General features: G+C 29.5%; 2 protein-coding genes across 2 annotated transcripts; one reads left to right on the forward strand and one right to left on the reverse strand.

The window, feature by feature from the left end:
• Positions 1–10,065: 10,065 nt before the first annotated feature.
• LOC132940829 (LON peptidase N-terminal domain and RING finger protein 1-like) lies at positions 10,066–16,548 on the reverse strand. Its single transcript, XM_061008614.1, has 5 exons — positions 16,404–16,548; positions 14,808–15,144; positions 14,490–14,733; positions 10,440–10,653; positions 10,066–10,367 (listed from the first exon to the last, which is right to left on the reverse strand). Exons 1-5 carry the CDS (start codon positions 16,546–16,548, stop codon positions 10,066–10,068), a joined length of 1,242 nt encoding a protein of 413 aa, XP_060864597.1.
• A 3,928-nt stretch (positions 16,549–20,476) lies between these two features.
• On the forward strand, positions 20,477–22,916 carry LOC132935243 (uncharacterized). Its single transcript, XM_061001719.1, has 4 exons — positions 20,477–21,292; positions 21,823–21,932; positions 22,079–22,214; positions 22,271–22,916. Exons 1-4 carry the CDS (start codon positions 21,203–21,205, stop codon positions 22,451–22,453), a joined length of 519 nt encoding a protein of 172 aa, XP_060857702.1. The 5' UTR covers positions 20,477–21,202; the 3' UTR covers positions 22,454–22,916.
• The last annotated feature ends 579 nt before the right edge of the window (positions 22,917–23,495 follow it).

A 23,495-nucleotide genomic window follows, 5' to 3' on the forward strand; every position in this document is an offset into this window, starting at 1 on the left:
TCAACATCTTATGGTGTATAGAAAATGCTAATATAAACATTCAGTGAAATTTTCAAGTATCTACAGTCATTCGTTTTTTAATTACAATAAAATAATAAAATTGTTACAAGAGAAATCGAGTAAATATCAAATGTCGTAAAAATATAAATTTCAGACGCTCATAAAAATTTAATTTAAGTTTCTTCTAGACATTTTTTTTTTGATAAAGGTAGACAAACTTATGAGTAATCTTATATTACATTTTCAAATCTTAGATTTAAAAAGAAAAATTTTTATGAATTCTCAACTCAAAAGAATTTGCTATTTTTCGTGATTTTTCCGTATTTTGTCAAAATTTGAACTTTAAATGCTTATAAATAAAAACTGTGACTAAGAAACGATTCTGAGCGAAAACGGTCAGTCAGCCTATGATATTACCAAGTATATTTGATGATATTATTGTGAATAAAGTAATTTATATATAACCTATTTACGTAGAGCTTGTTTTAAATTTTCAATCCTTAGCCATAAAAGTAAAACATTTTATACATTTTTAACCACAAAATAATTAATAAATTATAAATTTGATAAATGTTGTCAAAATTTGAACTTGAAATGCTTATAAAAAAAAATTGTGCCCATGTATTTTTAATATTTTTCAATTGCTATTAGAACGATATATCAGGAGCCTTATATTAAATTTTCACGCTTTTTTACCCAACAATTAAAAATTTATTGATATTTATAGAAAAAAAAAACTAAAAAATTGAAAACTGACAATGTCCGTAAACAGCTCAAAAAGAGTCAAAATATTTTCAACATTTTATGGTGTATAGAAAATGCTAATATAAACATTCAGTGAAATTTTCAAGTATCTACAGTCATTCGTTTTTTAATTAAAAGTTACTATTGAAGAAAATCCAAGCTTTTTTTACTGTCCTAAAAGGTGATGACAGACACAAAAAAAAAAATAAAAAAAAAAACATACATCATTGTAAAATTAATACATTCATCGCTTCGCTCAGAATCTAAAACAAATTTTATATTTTAAAAATAGTACACATAAACGTAATTGAAATTATTGTGAAACGGGAACATTATTCTTTATAAGTACCTAAATAACATACTGTATTCGATTCCACTTCCACAATACATCCTATACATTTGAAGATGTTAAAATTAATTTTGTTGGTCTCAGAACCATATTTTCAAACCCAATTTTATTTTGCTCGAGCTAGTTACAGACAAAAAATAACAAAATAACTTGAACTGTTTATATTGAACAGTAGCTTTAGTTAATATCTTTATATGGTGTTTAATAAGTGGTTGATGCTACAGTTGTTTAATAAGTGTTGAAAACGTGATAAAACTTGAGAATTATACATAGGTATTTCCATTCAGTAAAATATAACAAAGTGATTTTGTCAAATAACAATGTCTTAAGCAATCATATACCTCGTATACGGTATACAATAGTATTATAATTTGATATCGACCATCGATGAGTATTAAGGAGCGGGATTTAAGCAAATAGTTATATAACCTAAATAACTTATAACCCCCAAAAATTGTAGTTTACATTTCCGCGGGCAAAGAATCACCTAAAGCAATTTTAACCTAATCTAAATCAAAGATTTTTAAAAACACCTAGTACTGCAGATCCAATCCAGATGCTGGGTGGCAGTATGACGTCGTTTAAGCACCCGGACAAGGGACTTAGTTTTGCGTAAAAAGGAGTGAGGTGCAATTTTTTTTAAGGAGTTTTTAAATGGGTGGAAATGGGGTACAAAAAATGAGATAGGTCCAAAATAGCTCGGTTGACTTTTGGTGAATCCGGATGCCAGGATGACATCATTACAGCACTCGGTCGGGGAATTCAGTTTTACGTAAAAAGGAGAGGGGTACAATTTTTTTTAAGAAGTGTACAAATGTATACAAAAAAATGAGGTGGGTCCGAAATCGATCGGTTTACTTTTTGTGGTTCCTAATGTAATTCAAAAACGAATATTCCTACTTTAAATTTTCACCAAATGTTAAAATGATGATTTTAAATACATGGTAAAAATTTCAAACAATTTTGACCTTTTTATAGCCTTGGTAGTCTTTAAAATGTAAATTATTTTTCAGTTAGAAATTCATAAAAGTTTTTCATCTCATAGCTAATATTAGCAATTTATTTTAATAGAAGGTTTCAACAAGTTCTACTGCCTCTATCAAAAAAAAAAAGTTTGCCGGATAGTTACGATATTTATAGCCAAGAGATATTTTCGATTTTTATTAATTTTTTTTTTAACTATTAAATTTGATTATTTATACAAGTATGTTAGGCTGATAAAACGTCTCCACTTAAAATCGTTTTTCGTTAACCCACTTGTCCACCTTTTTATTTATTATAATATATTACAATAGTACCTATAATCTATATATATAATATATACTCCGCGCCAAGGAGAACTGAGAAGGAACCCGTGTCCCGACCAAATCACGTTCGAATCCCCTCCCTAACCAATTTGACAGAATATACTGAATGGCACAAATGTGGGGAGGGGCCTCGTAACAGTCGCCGCCGTCAGTCTGCATGCGCGAAATGAGTTCCTTCTCTCGTGGCTCGGAGTATAGTAGTTACCATTTAGGTATATAATTTATTATTGTTAACAACTTTTTATTCAATATCGACTCACCTACCGTTGAATGATGAGAATAAGTTCGTGGCATAAATGATAAATATTGGCAACTAATCTAAATATTTTTTCAATGTAATTGTGTATAGAAAATATGGTATAATGCATGATCACTGCGAAAGTGCGACCTAGTACCAACAATATTTAATTAAAACGTGAAAAAGAATATGAATATGTAAGTCAATAATTTTAGAATGCTCGCCAAATATAAAAATATCTACATAAATCGAACTAGTCAATCAATGTAGTTTTACTTATTGGTACCACTGTACGAGTAAATTTGATGGAAAATTGTACAAACAATAATCCATTTTATTCTGTTGTTTTTAAAATTAGAGTGAATTGACTTTTGATGAAATTTAAAGGTGAGATCATTATTCAAGGCATCTTAGAGTAATTTATTTTTATTATGTATTAATTTTAAGTAATAGTTACCTAACTTGTCTCATAATAGAGCATGAGTTATAATGCAAGACAGTTCAAAAAACGATTTTTTGATATTTTTTTTAGATATTTTAATTTGAAAAGTTTGTATTGTGATTTCGTTCCAATAAATTTTGTATCTATATATAAAACAGTAAGCTGACTGACAGATCTATTAACGCACAGCTCAAACCATTGGACGGATCGGGCTGAAATTTGGCATACAGATAGCTATTATGATATAGGCATCCGCTAAGAAAGAATTTTTGGAAATTCAATCCCTAAAGAGGAAAATAAGGGGTTGTAAGAATACAACAGTGGCGCCATATATTAAGCAATATATAATTTAAAATATACATCATTGATTTAAAAATACAAAACGTACGTAGGTACCTACTTGTTGTTTGGAATAGTAATTCCTTTAATGATCAAATGTACAATAAGAAGAGATTTTCTGATATTCATATTTTAAAGAGGAGGTCAAACAGAAATCCTAAGATTCATGGTGGAAATTAAAACTTTTTTTTGTTTATTAATGGTGGCCTTTGGTTGCAGGTTATATATACGAATTATTTCACAAAGCTAGGTACAATTACGCCGGTTTGTCCGTAAAAATAAAATGAAATTAATTAAAATAAAATAACCGCCAAAATATATCGTCGGCTAATAGGCAAATTGTTGTAACCCTTAATAATAAAATTCTTCAAGAGGCACTAAAATATAGTTTTTTTTATGATTGTGTTAACTTATTAGATTGACATTTTTTGTCATCATTCATTATTATAAATATATGATCATAAACAAGGTTTTTATAATATTACTAGCTAAATAACCCGGCGTTGCCCGGGAAAACATTTTGATTAATTAACTCCTTTTGGGTATAATTCGCTGTGCATATGGAAGCAAAATCATATTATATTGGTATATATATGGCTTTGCATGTGGATTCGCTTATGTGTCATGTGAACACAGCGATGTGGGTGATAAAATAAAACCTATATTACTATATTAGTATATCTTTGTAGTTGAAAAAAATGTTTATACAGTGTACCTTAAATATTATTGAAGTCATACTTGATCATCCCGAATTTTTAGGAGTATTTAATATTTATATATTAATAATTTGTCGGCTAATAGGCCAATTGATGTGACCCTCACTTTTTTTGAATTTGAGGTTATGATTGAAATGAAATATTATAGAGAAAATACACATTATAGCCAAATATTGTAACCCTCAAATGACTAATTCCAGTCTAAATTCAACTTTATTTAATTAGTGCCAATCGATGTAAGCCGCGTCGGATATATCAACATTTTCAAACAATTTTTTCTTCAGCAAGCCAATTAGTGTAAGCCTACAGCATATCTGCATATCCCTATATTATAGTATTTTAAGTGGTCTAAAATCTTACAGGTCAAATAGTGTAACCCACAATAAAATTACACATAAGTATTATTTACAACTACGTTTTATTTAAATGAATACGGTAATTTATAGTTGTATTATTTAAATAACTATTACATAATGTTGTTATTATTATTTAAAAATACTGATTAAGATAGAAATGGTTGGTTTTATACTGCTTATAACATATTGACTAACAACAAACCTAATCATTGTATAAAGTAAGTGAAAGGTTGTTGAAATATTTTCACCAACCAGTTTAACTTAGGGTTTCATACACCTATGAAGCATAAATGCAATGTATTTAGGTAAAAGTATGAAAAATATAAGTCAAGATAATTCATCTGAGATTCATCTGTTTTGTTTGGTGAGAACAGTATGGCCTAAGAGATTCCAATGAAATATGCACTACTTTGATTAAATAGGTACTTAATAAGAAAATAAGAAATATACACTGTTAATAATTCTGGATCATTATATTTTGTGGCTTATGTCCGGATCAAAATAAAAATAATCAAGTTCTTTCAGCAATATTTTGGTTCATGAATAAAGTAGCTATAAATATTAATTATATTCATATAACATATTTACAACATGGACATACTTATAACGTATAAGTTATATTCCTGTTTATTCAGAAATAGATTCAAACTTAAAAAAAAAAATTGTTTGGGCTCCGTCTGAAGGGAGATATTTTAGATTTTAATTGTCAAAGTGACCACGCCGGGTTAGGTTATTTTATGAAAATATTATGCATTTCAATTAGCTATAACTTCAAAACTAAATCCGACTGCCAAACTCTGGCTTCACTATAGTTTTCAGCATGTTTAAATACTTAGGTAGGTACGTAAAAAAAATCGAAATTCGTTATTAATAATAGGTGCTGCGCGCGGCAGTAAAATGCTGTGTTGTGACTTGTGAGTATGCGTATAAACGTAAAATAGCAAACTTTGAAAGGATATAACTTCTAAAATAATAATTTCCGCAAATATTGCACCATCGTTCTTATTTCGTTGAAATATGTAATTAAATTTTAAAAATTTAAAAAAAAATGCTGGTTATTTAAAGTGAATTTGTTCCAAAATTATATTTTATAATAAGATATTCAAATATTCTATTGTGGGTTACAGTAATTGGTAGGTACTATTTAATTATTTTAAGGCAATTACTGCATCCATCACTGACTAAAATTATCAAGCCACAACAATTCATACTATTATAGGCCAAGTAGTGTAACCAACTTGGAGTAACATAACAATATAGTAATATCACAATATTTAAGTGATGCTGAATCTCTTCAGTATAATCTTAATAAATTTCAATTATGGAGTAAATTAAATTTATTACCGTTAAATATTGATAAATGTCATACGATAACATTTACACGTAAAAAAAATCCCATCTTTTTTAACTATATTATTGAAATGTGTTCTCTCACTAGAGTAAATGTAATCAAAGATCTTGGTATTTATTTTGAAAGTGATCTTTCTTTTAAAACGAACCATAATATGATAATTAATAAATCGTTTAAGATGTTAGGCTTTATTAATAGAAACTAGAATACTAAAGATTTTAAAAATCCGTTATGCTTAAAAACCTTGTATACATCTTTAGTTAGATCCAATCTTGATTTAGGCTCCGTAATCTGGTAATGCAAATACTTGACATATATAAATGATTTAGACAATGTACAATATAAATTTTTAAAAAGGATTTCATACTTATCGAATATTCCATTATCTAGAGACTCTCTCCATCTAACTCAAGATTATATTGGCCTTGTTTCTCTTTCACTTAGACGGAAATTAACTGATATTATGTTTGTCTATGATCTTATTAATTACAATATTGTGTGTCCCGAATTGTTGTCTGAAATCAGTTTTCGAATTCCATATCTAATTACACGTAATTCAGATTTATTTTTAGTTCTTCATTATAAAACGAATAGTGGTACCAATTCTTTTTTCCCTCGAGCTTTAATTTTAGCTAATAAAATTTGTATACATTTAGATATATTTTTTCTCTCACGCAATTGTTTTAAATCTAAATCTATGTTATTATTAAAAAATATTGATTGATTAAAATGAAAAAAAAAAAAAATGCTTATAATATACTGGTACTAATTTACTATTATTTTATTTTTTGTTAGTAGTATGAAAGTAGGCAATAGCACAGAGGATAGAATGTTATGTGGTAAAACTCATAATCCCCAAAAATGGACGAAATTTGTCTTAACATTTTTAATTTCAATCTTTTTATAAGGAAAAATAATTTTTTTTTGTCAAAACCACGGACTAAGAATATCTTCTTGGTTCATGGTAAAAATATTAACAACTAAAATCTATGATTAAGATAAATCCACAGGGGATGCAATGGCATTCCTCGTATGCACAACTATGAGATTTATATAATGTACATAATTTACAAATATAGAAAATATTATGTTATAATATATTATATAAGTATCAACATTATGAATGATACTTGTACCGAATTAAAATAGGTGAATAATCATTTGCAAAAATCTTGAATATATATATGACTGAAAAAATATTAGACACACACTTTTATTTAAGTAAACATAGATATACAAGTATATAATTATAGATTTATAGATGCATTTTTTTGTAAGAGATAAAAATAGTAGCTTTTATATACCATAGCAGGTTGATTTGATGATTTAAATATTATTACTTCTGTGGGCTATGGTTGTATACATATAATTTGTATGGTTCAACAAAACAAATAAACATTTTTTAACAAGCTAGAACAATATTATCACACAGAAGACATTGCTTTCAGTAAGTAGTTACCTACTCTTTTTTGGTCACACATACTGCTTGTCCTGGCAAATATAATAGTTAAGTGCAATATTATTTTTATATTTAAGACTAGAATAACACACAGGCTGAGATGGCCGAAATTTGTTAGTCCTTTGAATGTTCACTATTCACTGTAACCAATGTCTCCTATATTTTAAATTATTAATAACAATTTACTTAGGTTCCATTATCAATAATTAAATTAAATTAAATTAAATCAATAGGTAAGACTTATCTTATAGTAAAGACGAATTGCCTAACATATATCTTAATAATACATAATATATAATAAAATTAATACATGATAAATAGATATACATCAAATAACATATAATATAAATTAACAATGCATCTATTTCAATAATATGTCATATTATAATTCAATTTAACTCATTAGACACTTTATATTCCATATTGATATAATTGCCAATTGATATTTATTATAATTGAAACCTCTCATATTATAATATCTGAATATCGAAATATTAATAAGTAGATTTTTAAAAACTATCTTGAAGTGATTAGGCTTTTATTCTTTATATTTTTAATAGTTTTACAGTTGTCCACATATATTGGTATAGAAATCTTTACAGTAAGTATAAACTTACACATACAATTAAATATTTTTAACTGGATCCATACATATTTTGTTCATTAAATAATACATAGTTGCAAATAAAATGTTATACCTAAATAATTGTTGTACAAATATCCTGAGTAATATTATGTATGTACAATTAATTAGCCCATATTATTGTGTACCTATTTATCAACAATAAATTGCAATAAGTACCCAACTTTATGACATCACTCAGTAATTATTTTTTTTGGTTGTTAGATTTTAAATATGTGTCATAAAATGTGTTTTAATAAATTCCCAATACCAACACAGCTAAAAGACACAAAATTATACTAACATTTAAAATTACTCTTATATAATAAATTATAATCAAAATCCTCCTATCCACTTTTCAGAGACATTACCAGAACGGCAGAACTCACCCATGATATGCAATATGCATGTTAGGTAGGTAGATAGTAAAATAATGGGATTTTCTAAAAAAATCTCACATTTGATTTACTTGATTAATTACAGTATCTCAATCGCAACTGTAAGATTGCTGTTTTTACAACAATAATTACAGTGTATATTTATTATTTTGGTACCTACATAGGTAATAAAATAGAAACAAATTAAAGAAATGTAAAAAAGAAGTTGAAAGGGCATTATATAATTAACAATGTGTAATCAGTTTCACATTTAAATTTATTTAAGTAAGTATTTTACTTTGAAGTAACTCAAATTTTTTTTTATTCACTTCTTCATCAAACTATTGATAGCTCATAGTGTTTTCTAAGTATAAATGCATTGATCCTTTAAGTGTACTCAATTAATGTGTAATTGAAATAGTATAATATACAAATAAAAATTAAATGGGATAGCATAAAAACACAATACAATTAGCAACGATAAAATAATAATAACTAACAAATATAGTGTAATATGTGCCTACTTTATTTTTAAGTTAAATGAGTGAGTGGTATAATAATTAAAGGGATTTTCAGGGGTGTATTCAAGAGGGGGATGTGGGTATCAGATCCTAAATTGTATAAATTATCTTTTTTAGAAAAACCCTAAAAATATAACACTGTTGTTCATGTTCATAAAACAATGTAGTTATATCATTATGTCTTTACACTTATAATACATAGATGCAATTTACAAATTTTCTATAATCATGAATACATAAATAAAAAGTACAATTAAACCAGGTCCAAACAATAATAGAAAAACGCTAATATCATGATACTGTAAATAAGAGAAGACAGTAAGACCACAGTGAAGACAATATTATGATAATTTCTGTCATATGAACCATGGATGTATTAAATATATATTAACAAAATATAATATATGTATAATATATATAAGACTAAGTTTTATTATTTATTTATTTTATGAAATTATAATTGTAATGTATAATAGTTAATTTAGAAGAAACGGCTCATAAAAACATATGTCTGGAGTGTGGCATTATATGGAAGTGAGACCTGGACAATTAATAAGAAAGAAAAAGATATGTTAGAAGCTCTCGAGATGTGGTGTTGGAGGAAAATGCAGAGAATAAGCTGGACTGATAGAAGATCAAATGAAGACATCCTGAGAACAATAGATGAAAAACGAACACTGTTAGACACCATAAAGAGAAGGAGATGGCAGATGATAGGACACACGTTGAGGCATGGAGACGAACTGCATAGTATAATAATCGAAGGTATGATAGAGGGTACAAGATCAAGAGGAAGACCTAGGACGAGATACATTAGTCAAATAATGCAGGATGCAGGAGTCACTTCCTACAGGGAGCTTAAAAATATGGCGAATGATAGAGAAAAATGGAGAAGTCATTTATTGTGAAACATTTGTTAAAAACCAATCTCCGGATTGAAAAACAAAAAAAAAAAAAAAAATAGATAATTGTTTACCTAATAAACTCGACAATAATTCCATAAATTATTAATACTTTAAATAGGTTCAAATTGTATAATATAACTGCTTATAAACATATGTGTGACTAGACCTTTAAATTTGGGTTGCTTGGGTCTCAACTAAAATATTTTTTCTTACACTTAAATCTTTTTATGTTCTTACCACTGATCCGACCCTCCCCCTTAAAAACCTTAAAAATCAACACAATAATGTTCATTGGTTAAAAAAATAATAAAATAAAACTAAATTACGAAGTGCCTGAATTTAGTGACGAGTAGAAGAGTTATATGGACGAGTTATGCGTGTATTTGAGGTTTGTTCTTCGGGACCATAAACATAACTCATTAGAGGGTTTACACCTCCAGTGCTTACAACTGTATCATGTAAATTCATTCTAAAAATTTCCGATTCGTCAACAAGAAAGTCTGTATTGAAATCAGCATTTCGGTCCATTGGGAGCCGGTATTGTGGTGGTGGTATGGCAGCATCGGACTGCTGTCGCGCATACATTAATCCGGAATGACCATTTCTGTTAAATCTATGAGTCACTCGTTGAGGTCTTTCGACTGGAATATAAATATTATTTATTTAGTTATTATTAAATCCAATTAGATTAGGTAGATAATGCTTGGTATTACTTTTCATATTAATGCGGTCTTTTATGACTACTTCACGCTTATCTTTAATTTCCTTCGGCAAATGTTCAACAATCTTTTCAATGAAGCTTTCTAAAGTCAAACAATATGATTTTGATTTAACTTCCACACGACAAATTGGACATGCTATGACACGGTCTGTCCAAATAAGAATGCACGATTCACAAAACGTGTGTGAACAGTTAAGCACAGTCGGCTGAAAAATAAATAAATATTATTATTGATCTAAGGAGAGTTTTAACTTTTTTTCATTTAAATGTTTCATTTTGTGATATTAACATACGTTTGTATTGTATATAAAAATTATTTCCTAACTTCTACTGTAGCTGGCGTACAGGATATATAACATTTATATTTTATGCATATTTTTAGAATATATAATTTAAAATATAAAATCCTAATTACATGTTTAATGTTTTGTAGATAGTTTTTCATTTTCAGTTTTACAATAACAAAAAAGGTGGGCAAGTGGGTATCACTCTGCTGTGTGTTAGGTGTTGTATGGGTCACTGTAATGAATGTGTTAAATTTAAATTCAATGATATAAAATCATTGTATAATATGAAAAACGATTCTGAGTGAAGACAATATGTATTACTTAGGCCCGTTCTTACAATGTCCGGTTAAGTGTCGGTTAGCGCTAACCGGAGGTTATACTGAAATTTAACGGATAGTTGGTTCTTACATACGTCGGTTATGCAAAAAGTCTCCGGTTACCGGATGTTTTACGGTCAGATTTTTAACCGGCCGAATTCGGCCGGTTATCCTCCGGTTATCTAAAATCTGTCGGTTTGTGTTATCAATAATACACTTTATCATCGTTTTATTATTGATTTTTGTTTTAAATTCGACGTTGGAGTTTTCACGTAGTATAGTCTATACATTTTTGTTATTTTTTTTGTTACAATTAACAATTATGAATAAAGTTCTTCATAACTACTGTTTAATCGACCAAGATGAGTGTACGATGAGTGTACAATATCGTTACTCAATATGTAAAACAGTGAGATAATATCCAGTAGCCCAGTAGTAACTTATTATGATTACTTTTTATTATGATAAAAGTTAAGCTACATCATAATGTTTATACGTTATTATCATAATGAGTTACGTCCGTCGTATATTTTGAATTAAAAAAAAAAACGAAATTCAATTTTTTTGAAACAAATTTTTTGGTTTGACTATTTTTGAAAACCAAAAATCTTCAATTTTTATATTTTATAAAAATTAAAAACTGTGTCTATAACAAAATACTGAGGAGATCAAGTGACCAGTAAAAAATATTTGTTTGACTAATGGGTTCTCGAGAAAACGTAATTTAAAATCAAAACATTTTGAAAAACTTTTACGAGTTGTTTTACTCAAAAACAGTGAAGTATAGGGTTACAAACCTCGGAGATTACATTGTTTATCATAATAAGTTACATCCATTGTATATTTTGAATTTTTTAAAAAAACGAAATTCAATGTTTTTGAAATAGTTTTTAGGTTTAACTATTGTTGAACGAAGACGGTCTGCCAACCTATGATACTACTAGGGTAGTATATTTGATGATAATATTGTGAATAAAGGAATTTATATAATATAACCTATTTACGTGGAATCTTGTTTTAAATTTTCAATCCTTAGCTATAACAGTTAAACATTTTATAAAGTTTCAACTGCAAAATAATTATTAAATCTTAAATTTTGTCAAAAATCGAACTTTGAATGCTTATAAAAAAAAATTGTGACCATTTATTTTTAATATTTTTCAACTGCTATTGTAACAATATATCAGCAGCCTATATAAAATGCTAATTTAAAAATTCAGTCAAAATTTCATATGTCTACGGTAATTTGTTGTAAAGTTACACCAAAAACCAAAATCGATTTAGTCGAAAATCTATTTTGAGTAAATATTTACGTTTTTCCTTAACTTTTCTTTTGTTATTTTTTCACGGTGCTTTTGACCCCCTAAACTAGATTAACTTTCCTATTAACAAAAATATCATTGAAGAAATGTAAGCACTTTTTTTTACTGTCCTAAAAGGTGATGAAATAAAAAAAAATTTTAAATTAAAAAAAAACACGCATTGTAATATTAATACATTCAATATAAGATAATAGAACCTACCTGTATTTTGGAAAATTGGAGAGGAGAAAAGAATTCAATGGGGTTTTCTTGATCTTTGATGATTTTTAAGAATTATTTGATATGTATATTAATTATAATTTGTTTTTGTAGATATATAAAAATGCTTAAAACAACAGCAGAGATAATGGAGCTGAAAGTGAAGTTTTATGGATTAGCCCGTTTCCCAAAAGTAATAGGTGCAATAGATTGTACCCACATCAAATTACAATCTCCATCGAGAGAATATGGGGAACAATACAGAAATAGAAAGGGGTATTTTTCCCTAAATTTCCCTAAATTTTTCCCTGCCAAACATCGTGGTCTGATTTTTTACATTCCAACACGTTAGAATATTTTGCGGCCAACTCGACCAACGTATTCTCTTCTGTTGCAGAGAAATTAGTGCAACGAGGTCTCTTCATATTATTTTTCGACATGTTTTTCAAAATTAAAAAACGAAACAGACACAAATGAAGAACATATAACAATATAGGACTATGCAATATTATATCGAATTATCTGACTGATAAATGATAACAACAATAATAAATGATAACTCGAGAACGACGCATGCGTAGAACATTAAAATTTGGTCATGCGCGGTTGTTTTGGGAATCACTTGTATTATAACTGACGGTTAGTTATACGATCGTTAATCGAAGGTTGTAAGAACGGATTGTTTTAAGCTCCGGTAACCGGTATTTAACCGACGACATTACGGTTAGGTAACCAACACTTTACGAACACTTTAACCGGACATTGTAAGAACGGGCCTAAGTATATTTTATTATATTATTGGTCTCAAGCTAATTAATTTTACTATTACTAAAACATTATGTTGAATTAATTTTTGCCAAAAACTTTTCTTTTGATATATTTCAAGTCTCAAGAGTTTCATGAACCCACGAATAAAATTTTCAAATTACAAAAAAATAACTAAAATCGTTATTCACTGTTTCAACATCTAATTTCATCCCATTTTTAACTTACAATATTTATTAAAAGGCACTGTGTTTATATATTCTTTAGATTTTTTTTCGTTATAGTATGAAATACTTATAAGAAACCTTGTTTTCAATTTTTAATTCTTAGGTATAAAATTAGAACATTTTATATATTTTTAATTACAATATAATTTGAAAATTTTATTTTTGTGACAAATGAATATTGTCAAAAATTTAACTTCAGACGCTTATAAAAAATTATTATGGGTTTACGCTTAACTTCTTTTTTAATCGCCTCTAACAAGTAACAACAATTTATGAGGAACCTTGTATTAATTTTTCAAGCAGTTTACCGAGCTAAAAATCTTTTATCGACAATAATTCAAAAAATACTAATAAAAATAAATATGTTCTCATGCCTATAAATATGTCAAAAAGAGTCTAAATATAAAAAAAATTGTGTGGTGTATAGAAAAAGTTAATATAAACATTCAGTGAAAATTAAATGTATCTACAGTTTTTTTTTAGAGTTCCACTAAAAACCAAAATCTTTTTTTCTGATATTTTTGAAAACTACTGAGAATATTCAAATATACCAACTAGATTCAATTTCCCTAACAGAAAAGTTACTGAAGTTGACTATCGAACATTATTTCTACTGCGTATCATGTAAACACACACAACAGATAAAAAAAAACTCATTGTGTAAAATAAATACATTCATCAGAATCTCAGAATCTAGAACATTAAATAAATACTTAACTAAGTTATTACTTATTATTATATACACTGTTCAGTTTTCAATAGTGTTATAGAAGTCAAACTATAATTACAGGTACTGTTGAATGCTGATACAGTGATATCTATGACCTACGGCTACACTAACTACTTGGATATTTATATCGTAAAAATGAAAAAATTCTTATTAAATAATTGCTGAAAATTATAATTTATATAATTATAGATAGTACCTTAATAAAGATTTCAAAACAGATATTGCACAGTAAATTACTGTCAATAGCAGACAATAAAATATCATCCCACACAGAACCATGATTTCCAGTACTTTCTTTCATCTTTTTTTGATGAAGTGCATGAAAATTACTCGCAGTCTCTTTTTCGCTATTGCCATTTCCTGTTTTCATTGCCACAGAAAGTTCGTTCGCCACCATTTCCATTGCTATTTTAGAATTGTCAGGTTGTTTTAATATTGGTCTAAAATTAATACGATTTTATTAAAAATTAAAATAACATCCATAAACAAATTAGTTAAAATTGAAAGAACATACCTCGTGGATGCTTCAGGCTGCAATTGAAGTTCTTGTGTTTGTACTTGCATGGTTAAGGCATTAGTACTATTGGTACTGGTACTAGCATTTTGAGACGGCCTTGCACAAAGAGCATGTACTTGTACAATGAAAGCGTTGGTACTAGTACTTTGAGCTGGGTTTGCATAATGATCATCTACTCCTAGTTGTGCTATAAAGGTATTAGTAAGATCGGCAATAGTATCTAGCCTTTCCCAATTATTATCTTTTCGTAGTACTTCCATAAAGGCATTCATGCTATTGATACTTCTTTGATCACCTTGAACAGCCCTTAAAACTTCTCTGGCAAATAATCTCCCTAAGAGGAAAGAATTAAAAATTAGTTCCTACTTTTTTATAAATAAGTTGCTACCTATATACCAAAATCCAAAATCTATTCAATAAACATAGTTAGAATTTCAAAAATAATAATCTCATACGGTTATTGAGATTTCTTGATATATTTCACGCGATTACTAAGCTAGGTAGTAATATTTGCATTTGTTTATGAACGTGATTACTGATGACATTTTAAAAATATGTTAAGTCATTTTTATATTTACAATATTTTTAGTTATTATAAAATATTGTTATAATTATTGTTTGGTATTTAAGTATTTTATAAGATATAAATATCAGATTTATTTTCTAAGAACTTTTTTTAAAAGTATACTATTATAGATACAATATTTTTATTCATGTGCTAATAGCGATAATACAAAAATTAGGCTTTGTACACGATTAACATATTACACTTCTAATATATTTTTTTAAATTTCTTGGACGAGGTTTTACATGCGTTTAATTTATCTTCCTCCAATCTATAATTTATTACGATATTAGGTACATTATAACGGCGTAGGTGCCAATAAACTATAATCATATTAGGATGATGCATTTTTACCTTTAAATCGTTTCTATTAAAAAATTGATTGTAAATTTCTTGAAATAACTGGGGAAATAACCTAATACCTATATCCACACTCAGTGGCGTATACCCGATGCTAAAAAACCTAATGGACGGTACATGCCTGGTTGGCGGGATAGAATGGCACTACGTCCGAGAGAATATTACACAGATTCCTACATAGGTAGTAGTATTATAGAAGTCTGTGGAATATTTAAATATTAGTGCTCATATTAGATAATAGAATTAATGATAACAGCAATCGTATCTAAAGATATTAAACATATGGATGCAAAATCATGAAGCCAACATAACGAAGAGAAAAACGATGTACGGCAAGAAAGAAGTATGAGAGGAGAAACGTCGTTTCTCTCTCCGTTGTGTTGGCTTCAAGCCAGAAATTCATAAAGAATCTTCTTGGACGCGTCGCTACTGCGCATGTGCCATGTGTTTTGGCCTGTCGTGAAACGTGTGAACTAAACTATGCTCGTCGCTCCGACTGACAGTCTATAAGTATAAGATCTATGACGCACGCACACACACACACACACACACACGCGCGCGGGAGGGGGGCGGCAGCGGCAACCCTAGGCTTTTTCCCACTTGTAATGTTTACTATTGCTACGTATTGATATAAAATAAATTGAAAATACAATATAATTAAGGTTTACTTGAAGTCTTCAGAATCGCTTCGTTCCTAGCAGCATCAATAATCGCTTGTTCCCTAAAAGTTTTCGCTTCATGCGAGTTCCAACACTGAACGCCGTACCGGCATTCACCTCGCAAATGAAACTGACAAATCACTGTTAATGGCATTATGATCGCGGTCGATATATTGTACTGTTTTGACGATTTAGAATCAATAATAATAAATATAATATAGTCCAGAGTCCAACTGTGGATGTCCAACAATCGCCGGTCGGCTATACGAATATTTTACAGTATTAATGTTGCTATTAGTATTTTATATTATAAATCTACGGTAACGCACAAGCAAAAACCCAAGTACTACACTACTGTCTCTATTGCCTGATGAATCAACGAATCACGAATGTCAGGCCAGGCCGGGTGAGTACTGACTACTGAGTGCTGAGTGCCGCCGATCCAGAGATGTCCCATATCCATTGTCCCCGACCCCCGTCTTTCTTACGCCACCCTTTTACAGCGCTACCACCATAATTAAGCCCCTCCACCGTTACACCCCTACCAGTTAACCCACTGGGTTTTGGTACACCTATTTGTTTAGATTTTGCTTTCTATATTATAATAATATTAAGTGTAGTATTGAGTACAGGGTTTGGACTGTTTGGAGTATGCAATAACACCATTCCAATAAATCCAATATGCTCTTAAAAATACGTACTAATAATAAATTAAAAATGAATAGATTCTAAAATATTATGGAATATTTTTTGTACATTATAATTCATAACACATTAACACAAATGGTATTATTTTGAAATGGTTTTCGAGCTTTGAGTATTTTAAAATTGTAAATATTGTTGGTACATATTAAAATACTCATAACTCGCGAACTAACGGACCTAAACATGACCTGCCGAGTGTAAAATTTGCTGCACTTGTGAGACAGAGACAACAAAATATGTCTGTGTAACGTCCTCAAAAACATAACTTGGGGAAACAAACATATAAACACAGTTTGGTGCAAGGGCTTTTTTTATGTTTTTTTGGTGGTTCGTATCAGATCACAGGCAAAAAAGAACCCGATCAGCTGATCGTGATGGTTGTTTGCGGCGAACAGAATGTGAGAGTTTAATTGGTTTTCAAAATAAAACTAATAAAATGGATTGTTTGGAAATTCAAAATACAATTAAGTACAAATATTGATTTACTACTTACGTCCGTTCCGGTGCTACCGGTGGCTTTTATACAGATGGCGTTGTAACCTATTGCGACCCCCCGCACTTGCCTCTTGTACATACGTTCGTGGCTACTGCTCGTTTCCAGTCACATACTTCTAAACTACACTATATAGAATACTACATACTATAATATAGAAATCTGTGTTTCCAGTACCTACATTATAATATTATCCTAGTCCATGATTTTACCGATTAAACTCACCATAGGAAGAAGTACAGATAGCGGTATCAGTGTATATAATTATATAATATGTATTGAAATAAAGAAATATATTATAATATTGCATTGCTTAAATACATTGATTTCTGCTTGGGCGCTAGTTGTGTTTCTCGCAGTCTGTAATCGAAGAAAACACTGGGTTATGAGCATCAAAAATAATGTTACGTTAAGTAACCTTAAACAGTATATTTAAAATCGTGTAGAAAACATAAGTATAATATAAGCGTATAAACGCAAATCGAACGGTTCAAACTACGTGCTCGGGATGAAAGAACAGTGAGCCTATGAGCGTCCATCATGAATGCACTCAAAATTGTTCAATAATAGTAGGCAACTTAAAATCACTGATAGTCATAGACCTCTTAAAATATGATAGACCTTATGGCTTATACTAATCAATGTGGTTCAGTGACAGAAAATTGTGTTCAAGTGATGTATATGTAATACGCGGTCAATGTAACGAAAACGTTGAAATGAAAAAGACTTAACATAAGTTTATTCATAATTCGTTAAATTTGTTTGAACATTTTAAGAAATATTCGTGAATCATATTATAATACGATGATTACGTAATTATGTTGTTTTCATTTTTAACAACTATGCCAAACTATGCCCATGGTCTACGCAAATACACATAAGTTTAGAACAATACGATCAGCACACCAGAAGGCGGAACTACCACCATGCTCCATTGTTAACCAGCAGTTCCCCAACTTTTTTGTCGGTCTTTTGTTTTTTGTGCCCTTCTTGAACTAAGGTTTTCTAAGGGCACCCTTTCCAAGTCATAGCATGCCTAATCATAAGAAATAGAAAAAAGGTGGGTAAGTGGATGTCACTCTGCTGTACAGTAGGTGACATGTGGGTCACTGTAATGGATGGTGTTAAATCTGAATTCAATGATATAATATCATTGAATAAGAAAAACGATTTTAGCGAAAACGGTCAGTCAATCTATGATATTACCAAGTATATTTGATGATATTATTGTGAATAAAGTAATTTATATATTAAATTAATTACGTGGAACCTTGTTTTAAATATTCAATCCTTAGCTATAAAAGTTGAACATTTTATAAATTTTCAACTACAAAATAATTATTAAATTTTAAATATGATAAATTTTGTCAAAATTCGAACTTTAAATGCTTTTAAAAAAAAACTGTGCCTAAGGATTTTTAATATTTTTCAAACGTCATAGTTACAATATATTAGGAGCGTTGTATTAAATTTTCAAGTACTTTTACCCAACAAATAAAGTTTTATTGATATTTATAGAAAAATAAACTAAAAAAATGGAAACTGAAAATGTCCGTAAACAGCTCAATATAAGTCCAAATATTTGGAAAATGTTATGGTGTATAGAAAATGCTTATTTAAACATTCAGTCAAAATTTCATGTACCTACGATCATTTGTTTTAGAGTTGCACCAAAAACCAAAATCGATTTTCTCGAAAACAGATTTTGCGTAAAAATTCCCGTTTTTCCTTAATTTTTCTTTTGTTTTTCACGTCGCTTTTGAAAACTACTGGGAAGTTTTTACTTTTGATCCCCCAAAGTACCAACTAGATTCACTTTCCTATCAGAAAAGTTACTGTTGAAGAAAATCCAAGCATTTTTACTGTTCTAAAAGGTGATGAGTGATGACAAACACAAAAATTAAAAAATTAAAAAATAAAAAATAAATAGAAAAAAAAATTTAAAAAAAAACACATCATTATAAAATCAATACATTTATCGCTTCGCTCAGAATCTAAAAATTGTAATGAGTGACATGACAATATGTATTTAATTAAAATTATACATAATTTATACATTTTTATTTACATAATCGTTATTGTTTCCATTGCCACCATTGTCGGGTTTTCAAATATATTTTTGGATCATACAAAATTCTTAAGAAGCACGGCGCCCCTGTAAAGACTAATTACGCTGCGTATACTTTGGAAAATAAACTCTTTTTAGTATAACCGTTGATTTTATAATATTAAACGCAATAAAACCGATACACCAAACCTAATGGTTGCATCTTATTTCTGGTCGCAAAATATTCGTATAGCATAGGTTATCTGTGTATTATTTTAATTTACAGACTACAAAAGGTGTAACTTTTATAATTTTAACGAGCTGGTTTAAATAATGAAAGAGGTACTTTTTTGATTTTTTTCATACCCAAACTAGTACTGAATGTCCAAACTCCAAATGTCTAGAGTAGAGATAGGAGATACAGTTTGAACTTTACTTACTACGCAAACAAGCCACATGCAACACACAGAAAATTGCCTATATTGATCTCCTTAAAAACGATCGGTTTTTCTCCTTGTCATTTGGTACAGGCAATTAATATACAGAGCCATGGTTGTCTATTTGAAATATTGCCTATTGGCAATTTGAAATCACCATTGACAAGTTTAAAATCAGTGACAATTTATTATGAAATATTACTATAATCATTTATAATATTATATATTATTTATATACTATACTACATATGTATAATTCATACGTCTTGTGAATATTGTAAGTTGGGTTGCATATTGACGTTTTCGTCATTTCAACTTTAAAATATTATAATATTATTGTTATCGATATCTGATAATAAACACCGAGATATGCCAGATACCACGATCACGGATAATATTATCTTCTCTACATCGCGATAGTTCATTATCCATGATAATAAATAACAATAATATTATTTTGTCACGGCAAGACGTGCATTAATTATATTGTACTGTAGTGCAGTTATAATGCTACTTTTTACTGCGGTAAATTCTTCTAGCGCGTTCCCGCCCCGTCACCTGCAAGTACGGCCAAAGAAATTCATACTGTGGTACGAGCCCAACGACGACAATGGCGATGACCCTTCTGATGCGTGTAGCGTCGGCGGCGGCGAAGTTTCGTGATCCAGACCGGCTGCCAAATCCGTCGTATGACCTGACTTGACCGGATCTGCCTACGAACGTAAACTCGGCCTACCGATGGAGACACCCGCACGCGTATGCATTCTACTGTTTCCATTGGTGCTAAACGTGTTTCGGGTCTCGCGGTCTTAAGCTAGCATTCGACATCCTGACGCCGCGGCACCGTCGCTTACGGCCCACTGCCCGCGGCCACGGACACGTGCCGCTGCCGATCAGTGTCGGCCGTCCTACGAGCTTCGGTCTTCGACCTGCTATCGCCGTGATCCTCCGCCGCCGCTGCCATCGACAACGCCGAAGGCCGAAGTAGTCGCAGTAGCCGCTTAGTCAGTCAGCACTTCATTCGTCTCCCGCACACGCTGCACAGCTGTCGCCATTCCGCCGAGTTCACTCACCACTACAGTGTCAGTCTCTCAAGTCTCAACAACTTCGTGTCCGAACCGCACCCATGCCGTTCAACCACATGAGCCAGGCAAAAGAATTCGGGTGGCGCTTGCTTGCCGCCGAGACGATTTTCCACTCGTACGACTCGTCTAAGGTGAGTGAAAAAACTACCGTTTTACCAGAACGGCACGCTGTTCTGAAGCCATTTTGCTTGCCCATTCCCGGTGCTGCGCTGTTCTGTTGCTCTGATCATTGCTAGGTAGTAGGTAGTCATAGGTCCTCTACGGTTCATCACCTAGGTGGAGACTGACAATTGGTTCATTTAGATTTGTTGGTTTTATTTTGTTTCCCTACACACGGGTCAGCCCTGCTGGGTCAACTAATCGGGGGTTTGGAGATCATTCCCCTGCATCATTACAACGTTGTAACATCTCGTTTCCATTGTATCCGTATTCCGTAGTAGACGGATTGATGTTTATTTCTTATTAAATCACTTTATAATGACATATACTCCTGAGCTAAATAGGTAAATTACCTATACCTAAATACCTAAATACTCAGCAAATAAATTTCAAACCATTCTTCTTGATAGCAGATGTACAATGATCATTTTTACATTTTTCTTACTATTGTATTTTTACAGATATTTATATATAATTTATCAATTATAATTAATTTTTATAGTATGGAGCACCAAGTGTGATCAGATTTGATGAACCTGTGAACGTTCGTGAAATCAATATTCTCTCACCATCTATGTATATGCGCACTTCAAGCGGAGGATTCCTTATTGGGTAAACAATGTATTCTTAATATTAACAATGACTAGTTGAGTGGTTGATTACTTTATTATGTGTACCATAACCCACAAGTATAGTTTAACAGCTAAAATATTATCAACCATTATTTATTCTTATAATATTTAATTTTTTTATTTCAGAGGAACTGATCCTATAAAATTTCCGGTTACATTTCATTGTAACAATGTAGATGAAGACACTGCTTCAGCAAATGTGAAGTTGGGTGAGCTCAACTATGAGGAAGATGCATCTATGACATTGAGGTGTGACAATGAGGTAGTTAAGGTATAAGAGGAACTTTCATTTTTTTTTAAATTAAACTTTTCTTGTAGATATGGACAAACAGATTGATTGTGTTTGCAAAATATTCAACATTAACCATTGTTGTTTATGGAACATCAAAGAATTATAATGCTAAGGAACACTTGAAAAATCTCTCACCTATTCAACGTATGGGTGCTAAGTATGCAGATAGAACATTTGTTCCAAACTTTCCAAGTGAATCCAAATTATAAAATTTATAAAATACTTTTTAAAAAACTCATTTTTTAATTTCAATACTATTATTGGTAATTGTACTTTATAATTTTTTATTTTTTTTTTTACTAATTCATAAATAAATATAAGGACAGAGAAGTTATTAAAATAAGGTATTTTTTTTGGTGTTTACAGTTTATACTTTATAACTTTTATAATATTTGGTTTTATATATTGTCATAATTTTTCATAAAAGTAAATTGTTACATATCTTTTTCTGTTACCTCTAAAATAGATATTTAAAATTAATAGGGATTTTTTTTATATAATTTTATAATGATTTTTGATGTAATTTATTATTATAACTACTGAGTATTTACTTTTAACTCTTTGGTATCTGGGATATTTAAATGTTTATTATTTGTGTTATTGCAAAAATATAGACTTTATATTTGATTCATAATTATACATATTTTGTTACGGGTATTATTGGTTTGTTAGTTAACTAAATATTATAAGAATATTACATTTTATTTACACACATTTAAAAATGTTTAATATGTATTACTTAACAAAGTTAAAATATTTCATTATTTATTATAATTACTAATATAATTAAGTTATTGGTACTCAAAACAATTACAACTAATCTTGGTAAGATAATTAAGATCTATAACTTAATTATATCACCCAATACGTGTTTTAAAAATGTCTTAATAAATTCCAAATATTGATTTAATTGCAAAAATGCTATTAAAATTCTATAAAATCATTTATTATTTTAATTAATTTCAAATTAATATATTCTGTAAATGGTTTAAATGTTGAATCTCAACTCAAATGTTATTATGTAACTAAATGTTTTTTCTACCCAATTGTTTCTTTCCAATTTCCAATTTCTTATTTAATTATACATGATCAATTTTATCCAAATAATGTTGATGATCTAAAATCTTAAACTATATGTAACATCATGCATTTCAATTTACTAACAATGTCTGAACATTACTAAAAATAAAAGTATATTTTCCACTAAAATGCTGTACAGTTATTTATACATTTTTATTTATATACATTTAC

The sequence above is a fragment of the Metopolophium dirhodum genome, chromosome 1 (assembly GCF_019925205.1).
Source record: "Metopolophium dirhodum isolate CAU chromosome 1, ASM1992520v1, whole genome shotgun sequence".
Taxonomy (NCBI): domain Eukaryota; kingdom Metazoa; phylum Arthropoda; class Insecta; order Hemiptera; family Aphididae; genus Metopolophium; species Metopolophium dirhodum.

What these genes read in the sequence shown, in the direction of transcription:
- LOC132940829 (XM_061008614.1), bottom strand. Translation starts at nt 16,548, where the DNA reads ATGCCATTAACAGTGATTTGTCAGTTTCATTTGCGAGGTGAATGCCGG. An exon ending in AGCGATTCTGAAGACTTCAA is followed by an intron (nt 15,145 to 16,403) that starts GTAAACCTTAAT and finishes CTTTCCTCTTAG; the next exon opens with GGAGATTATTTGCCAGAGAA. An exon ending in GTTTTGAAATCTTTATTAAG is followed by an intron (nt 10,654 to 14,489) that starts GTACTATCTATA and finishes TTTATTTTTCAG; the next exon opens with CCGACTGTGCTTAACTGTTC.
- LOC132935243 (XM_061001719.1), top strand. Translation starts at nt 21,203, where the DNA reads ATGCCGTTCAACCACATGAGCCAGGCAAAAGAATTCGGGTGGCGCTTG. An exon ending in ACTCGTACGACTCGTCTAAG is followed by an intron (nt 21,293 to 21,822) that starts GTGAGTGAAAAA and finishes TAATTTTTATAG; the next exon opens with TATGGAGCACCAAGTGTGAT. An exon ending in CATTGAGGTGTGACAATGAG is followed by an intron (nt 22,215 to 22,270) that starts GTAGTTAAGGTA and finishes CTTTTCTTGTAG; the next exon opens with ATATGGACAAACAGATTGAT.